The sequence below is a fragment of the Exserohilum turcica genome, assembly GCF_000359705.1.
Source record: "Exserohilum turcica Et28A unplaced genomic scaffold SETTUscaffold_16, whole genome shotgun sequence".
In the NCBI taxonomy this organism is placed as follows: Eukaryota; Fungi; Ascomycota; class Dothideomycetes; order Pleosporales; family Pleosporaceae; genus Exserohilum; species Exserohilum turcicum.
The window spans coordinates 561,222-568,262 of record NW_007359981.1 but is presented as its reverse complement, the minus strand read 5'-3'; the positions used below and the strand labels follow the sequence as shown (position 1 = coordinate 568,262).

Below are 7,041 nucleotides of genomic sequence, written 5' to 3'. Positions count from 1 at the left end.
AGATTTCCCCTTGCTTACCCTAAGGCAATCCAAATCCCAAGAGGTACACCAAGGGAAATCTCTGACGCCTTCTTCTCTCTCAAGCTAGGCCACGGATACTTTAACGCCTACCTAGAGAGAGTGAAAAAGAGAAACTCAAACCTCTGCGATTGTGGGAGAGTACAGACACCAGATCACCTTCTCCTATACTGCTGGCACTACAACACAGAAAGGCAAGCGCTAAAAGCAACTCTTCGCGAGAACTACCTAACAATCCAACTACTCCTCCACACTAGCAAAGGCAGAGAGGCGACTTTAGCTTTCATTGCTAAAACTAGAGTAGGGACTAGAGGCTGGCATCTAGGCCAAGAACAAGATAACTAAAAATAAGCGAGAACAGAGAGACACTACCTAAAACCAATAATAACTAACAAACTTTCTTAAGTTACTTTCCTTAGCCCTAAAAGAGCTCGCTGGAAGACAGCCCTGCTGTCTAACATCTCTTCCTGTTTACTAAACTGCTCTTTAGCAACTGGAGTCCGCTTTAAGCGCAGCTAGAAGCGACTAAACCGCAGCACAATAGCAGTACTATACAGAGAACACTCTCACTTTAAACAAATTGTACCTAGAACGGCCTCTGGCCAAAGTCTTACATAGTCACTGACTGCAGATAGACTCTAATGGAATAATAATAATAATAATAAAGCGCGACGTAGGTTAGAATCTGAATTGCCAACATCTTGACAGGATGTTGTATATAGTTGTGGTTTTGGAAATAGAATAATGAGTGGTATGATTGAAGAGAGAATATAGTTGGTTGTGTGGGCGGTTGGGAGGGAGAGCAGCAGAGGAAGAGCCCGTGGTCGCGTTATCTATGCAGGAGGGGGTGCGCTAGGACCTCGCGTGAAGGTCAAGCCTTCGCAGTGAAAGCGAGTAGATCGGCCTTCTGCATGGGGATAGGGAGTCAATATTGCGTTACTATGCGGGCGTGCAACGGTGAAGGGAGATAGATGGTCGCGGGTTGCGTGATTGGCGCCAGACTAACATTCACCAAACAGAAGATCCAAATGCATCCCGACTGCCCATATTTTGACAATCCGGTATCAAATTCAAGACACCCAAGATACAATAGCTCTTGATTTCCTTTGTAGGGACAATGAGCTCGGGTTAACAATGGGCGCTCTCATATGCATAGATAAAGAAATGTACACCACTCCATATGATCTTTTCTGGGCTCTACATTTGCTCCAGGAAATACTCGCATCTCCCTAGACTTCTCCTCTGCGGGATCTAGGAACAATTTCGACAACTTCTATATACAATTGTTGAATATAGTATGCACTTGAACTCTGTCGATATTTTCTTTCACAGTGATACACAAATACGATTCGCAAAAAAAGATCATTGTATGTACTTTATGGTGTTCATACACAGTGTACCCGACTGCATTGTAAAATCCGCTCCTCTAGCATTCGCATCACTCACAACACTCTGAGCAGTCCTATCCGAAATCCAATAGTGCAAAAATGTATTAATTTGACTCCAATCCCATGAAGCATCCAGGGTATACATGTCTAGCTGCTAGCTACTCTGAACTCCTCGGTGGTATCTCACATGTATCACAAACTGGAATACGTAAAAGCCTCAATCTACCCACATGGTGATGACGCACTTTCGGCCCGGCGACTTGAAACATTCTCATAAAAAGAAATCCCCCTCTCCCATACCAGACGCGCTTTTTGAACTTTTCCGTGAGCACTACAACGCCTAGTCCTACAGCTCCTCTCATCTGGAGATACAAATCTCTTTTTTTTGGAATTTTTCTACTAGACATTATACATTGCGGAAGATGAGAGTTAGTACATTAGGAGAGACGGAGAAGGCTCTTGTGATGAAATAAAAAAGAGTGAATAACACCAGCTACATCCCGCGTGTTGTGTGTGCGGGGGTGCGGGGGTATACGTTACAACCATGATAAAACAAGCCCTAGTTCCAACCTTTGGATGCAAAACGCTTGAAAGATAGAGAATGAAGAGAGAAATAAAAACGAAAGAAACAGCGGTAGTGATGACGAGAAACAGCATGATGCGGTCTCTATATCACCGGAACTCCAGATAGTGCGCGCGTGTGACAAAAGGAAAAAGTGGATGGCGCAAAAAGAAACGCCGATGTATCAAAACAACAGCAGCAACATAAGAGAAAGAAGAGAGAGGGGGGCTTCAGCGACTGAGCAAGCAAGCGCCAGAAACAGAGCGAAGCAGGAAGAAAGATTGAAAAAAAAACGAAGCTCGAGACCCAGAAAATCCATCGTATAGGGTATCGCGTAACAAAAGGCAAACTACCAGACCTCAAGCACAACATACCAGCGAATGATGCTGCCAATCAAAAAGGCCCAACTGCCAACCAAGGCAGCGCTGGCGGACTTGAGTTCCCCACCATCAATTGTGTCGTCCCTCTGAAACAAGAACAGTCCCGCCAGCATAAAGGAAAACCCACCAATCGTGTTGAGAACGGAGCTCTGCCAATCCGCGTCCAGGTACTTTGGCTTGTACCAGCAGTCCTGCATCGAGTACGCCAGCATGGCGTTTGCGATGAAGAAGAGCAGGCCATGGATGACCTGCGGCCCAAACACAATGGATGCATACAGCGGGCTTTCCTCGGGCACGACACCAGGGAAGTCAAGGATGCTGCCAAACATGAAGATGATACCTCCAAAGAGGACGATGAGACCGGCTTGGAAGGCAAGATCCGTCATGGTCAGTTCCCAGAGTTTAGTCCACGAGGGGATCCATTTGAATTCCGGGGTTCCAAGCAGGGCCGGTCGGTACACGACCTTGTCCGGTTTGAGTTTCGTGGTGCCAATTGTGCCGCGGTCGGCGTTTAGTGCGCCAAATGTGTCGAAGACTCCTGCGATGAAGAAGAGAATGGAACCTGCGAGGATGGTCGCGGGCACCACGATGGCTTCCTCCCTCTCTGATATGACGGTCCTTGCGGCGCGGGGGATAAGGTCGAGGAAGGCGTTCACGGTGAGAACGACGGAGCCAAGCAGGAATATAATGGCAACGAGGTAGATGGGATCGCGGTAGGGGAAGATGGTGACCATCTTCTTTATCCGGGTTCCGACAGTGCCCTCCTCCTCCCAATCCATGACTGACGGTGGCTCGGATGTGTTCTCGATGTGTATCTGCTTGATTTCCGCGTTCTTCTCTACATCAAAGACGACGGTGTCGGCGGCTCGCTCCTCGTCACATCTCCTCCGGTGCTCAATGTAGTCGACCTGGACAAACGCCTCGAGTTTTTCATCCTGAGCTGGACGGGGGTGTAGGGGTATAGGGCTGGGAGCTATTATGCTCATCCGCGCCTGGCGGATAAACGACGCTCGTACTGTTGCTGAGGCGTTCATGACCGTCAGCTGTTGATATTAGATATATGTATTAGAAGACAGAGAGAAACAAAAGACACAAGGTGAAAAGGGAAGGAAATGGGCCAAGGGAGTGAGTGACTGGGCCGGGGTATAAGGCGAGAGAGTTTATGGCCTATTCCGGGAATGTCGAGGACGATGGCTTTAAGGCGAAACATGGGTAGTACGGCAGCAGCAACCCAACGCTGCCGTTGTGTTGTTTTTCCAGGGCTTTGACGCTGATTGACATGACTACACGTGTCGGACCCAGAAGCTTCGTCATACTCCTGACGAACCAGAGAGGCGCAAAACGGATGGCAAGCTTCGGACAAGCATCATGTTTCGTTTCTTCTTCGCCTTGTGTGGACGCCCATGGCGAGGGGCGTGGTCCCGGATCCAGCCCAAGCCGCCCAACGTATAGCACCGAAGGGATCGATGAGTCTCACTGCGTTTCAGCATTTGACGAGCGCATGCGCGTCCCAAATTGGGCACGACTGGTTCTGAGGTGCTCGATAAGGCCAAGTGGGCGGGAGCCTCCGTCGGGACCGAGTCCTCGAAACGCGCTTGAAGCATTAGCGCAGCCTCTATTGGGCTATGGCATAACTAACACGAGATCGGCCAACCGTTGAGAAACCAGAGCGATACGGGCCAGTTGTTCGCGTCGCATCCTGCCTGCGCCTCTGCATCCACTGGGTGGCGTTCGCCGTCAGCCTTGCTTAGCACGTTACTTGACATCCATCCGAGTCGTCGCAGGCATCTATCTTGTACACACCCTACTGATGCCGTCGGCCCGACAAGAACCCACAATGCCAGCACAGCCCACTATTTGGCAACCATACGGGTGAGAAAAAGGCACAACGTGCAGTGTACAATGTTACATTACTGCTACCAACGCTATGCAATTGTCGTCTGCCATGAGCTTAGCTTTGCTTGGCCTCGAAACAAGCAAAAAAAGAAATTCTACCAGTGTCGATCAATAAAGATACCGAAATTAACATGTGATAGGCGTCTAAGATACGTTAAAGGGGGCGCTGATCAGCGTCATCAGGCGTGGGCGGCAATGGGCACCATTCATTTCACAGGGTCATGGTGTTGCCCGCCATCAGCTCAGCCACAGCTAGTCGCGCGGAGTCGGGTTGTGCGTGTTTGATCGTCTCAAAAGTCTTGTTTGTAGGTGTACTGTCGGCGCAGGCCCAGCTCAAAGCATGCTGGGGGTTTCCACCAACGTACACTTGCTTTGCAGGCCAGAGACAGAGGTCCCTCGTCTGTAGCGGGTCCCGACAGATTATCGTGTGGTTCTGCTTTGGGTTGGAATAGTCGCATGGCCGCTCCGCTGCTAGTATCTTGGGCGGAATGTCCCGTTCAACCCAATCCACTAGGGCCTTGAGCGCATCCTTGGGATAGGGGCCTTTCCCGTCCGGCACGCAATGCTCGACGCCCGGGGCAAGGAACAGGCGATAATACTTGTCAACCTCACGTGGCCCGCCCATGATGCTCTCTACGCGCTTTCGGTAGTCGATTGTATTTTGAACGGGGATCATTTCGTCGTCGAGACCATGCCAGGTCATGAGCTTGGTGCCTGAGTCGCGAAGCGTCGATAGATCTGGATTGTCCGCGTTCAAAAGACTGCCGAATTCGTACATGGACTGAGAAAAGAGTGTCGACCATGTGGTTTCATCCAAGTTGGTCAAGGTGTAATTAGGGTTTCGAAGCATGACATTTTGGAGCCAGCTAGCACTAGCCAGATGGGGCGCAATGGAGCGGACACCATCAGTCGTGCTTATATTAGCCAAGGTGGTCCACGGGATACCATAAGCAAGGCCTGATGGTACATTCGAACCCAGTCGTAACTTTGGTCCTTGGCGGAAATCAGCAACGAGCTGGGCCATGTCTTGTGTGAAGTAGACGGGCGTGTCGGATGGGCAACTGATTACTTCGCCGACCAGGGTCCAAGGGTCAAAGTCGCACTGCTCGGGGTCTTCGAGGATGCCGTCGCACACCTTGTCCAACACGTCGCAATGCTCAATGGCCTTTTGTCTCACAAACTCCAGCTCACAATTTGACATGAAGATGTTCCTCGTCCTCATTAAAAGCTGAGGCCAGAAACCGGCCGTTAAAAGACGCACAAAGCCAATGGCGGGGGCAGTGGCAAGGATGCCATCTACCAGGCCAGGAGAGCGCTGCGCAATTGTATAGCCTTGCCGGCCACCAGTTGAGCAGCCACTCCAGTATGTGTGGTGTGGTTTCTTGCCGTAGTATTGCTCCACAATAGCTTTGCCAATGACAATCAGCTCGGCGACACTACGATAGGCAAAATTCTCGAGCAGGTTCCAGTTGATGGTACCGTCTTCGTGCAGTGTCCAGGATGCGTCATGCCAGTCGGCTGATTGATGACCACCGTCGGTGGAGCCAACGGCCCAGCCAGCGAACAGAGCCGTGCCGTGGTCGAAATTGCCTGTGGCGAGGTTGCCACCACCTTGGGCTTGGAAGCGGCCATGCCATTCCCAAGACATTGGAAGCCCAATCTTCATGAAGACATTGTCATCGACATCGTAATGCGTGACGTTGATACTAACCATGCAGAAACAGCCGACTCGGATCGACTGGTCTGTTACCGGCGGGAATAGACTCTCCAACTGTGCTTCGATCGACAGCAGGGCCAGTCCCTTGATGTGGGGGAGGCGGAATCGGTCTTTGGAGCATCGCGCCGCGGAGGAGTTGGACGGGGGGCTGCGTGCCGTGGCGGTGCAGAGCCAGAAGGCGATGATGGCCAGGAGGGCAGCAATCATCCTGGCGGCGTGTACGTAATCAAGACGCTAATGCCGAGCGTGGAGAGCGGGCCGATTGCTGCTTTGGGATAGCCTAGACTCGAGCTGTGCTGGGAAGCCCAGCGTGTTAGAATGCTGTCCACACTGTCACAGGTCTTGGTACACGTACCTTTGTACTTGGCTGGGCACCGGCGAGATGATGGAGAGTTTGTTGGTCAGCCCGAGTATGGGCGTATTTATCAGGGCCGTGGGGAACTCGTCCAGGTCGGGTCCTTCCACCTCTCGCCTCTGCTCTGGGAAACTCTCAACCACATCCACGACCCTCCCTTCCCTCTCCTCTCTCCCTCCTCCCCTCCCTGCGCCATTATCCTTCTCCTTCTTTCCATCTCAATGCGTCTCAGCGGATGCGCATGCCCATTTTCTCGGGCTCATCGGCTTGCCCTTACGCTGACGGCTTCAGACTTGCCATTGGAAGCAGCGCTGCAACCAAGTCAAGAGCCCCAATGAGTATGATCTTGGCCGCTCCAAACAAAGGTGCGTGAACCGGTAGATGCTCAAGCGTTCATCCACTCACTCGGTCATCAGCCACACTGAACTTGCCAGGGCCGGGGGACGTCTGCAGTCAGGGCTAAGAACAGATACGAGACGCGCTACCCAGATAGCCATACGCCCGCTGCATGGCGACTTCACCTCGCGCCACGACACCGCAAGCCGCACATGAATAGCCCTCGCTTCTATATGTTCAAAAACTCAGGCTACGATACGGCGACAATAATATCATAACAAATCCTGCAGATGTTGCCAAGGGCTCGGCGGCCTGCAATCAACTCCATCCGACACTCGCCCAGGCATGACGACACACGTGACAGTCGGCCATCTACGACTCTCGTTGTC

The 7,041-nt window shown here is 51.5% G+C and overlaps 2 protein-coding genes across 2 annotated transcripts; both read right to left on the bottom strand.

Annotated features, from left to right (window-relative positions):
- Positions 1–2,317: 2,317 nt before the first annotated feature.
- Positions 2,318–3,382, bottom strand: SETTUDRAFT_107819 (uncharacterized protein; the record flags this gene model as incomplete). Its single annotated transcript, XM_008026063.1, has 1 exon — positions 2,318–3,382. One exon carries the CDS (start codon positions 3,380–3,382, stop codon positions 2,318–2,320), a length of 1,065 nt encoding a protein of 354 aa, XP_008024254.1.
- An 888-nt stretch (positions 3,383–4,270) lies between these two features.
- SETTUDRAFT_46958 (uncharacterized protein) lies at positions 4,271–6,168 on the bottom strand (the record flags this gene model as incomplete). The annotated part of the gene is made up of 1 exon (XM_008025941.1): positions 4,271–6,168. One exon carries the CDS (start codon positions 6,166–6,168, stop codon positions 4,456–4,458), a length of 1,713 nt encoding a protein of 570 aa, XP_008024132.1. The 3' UTR covers positions 4,271–4,455.
- Positions 6,169–7,041: the final 873 nt, after the last annotated feature.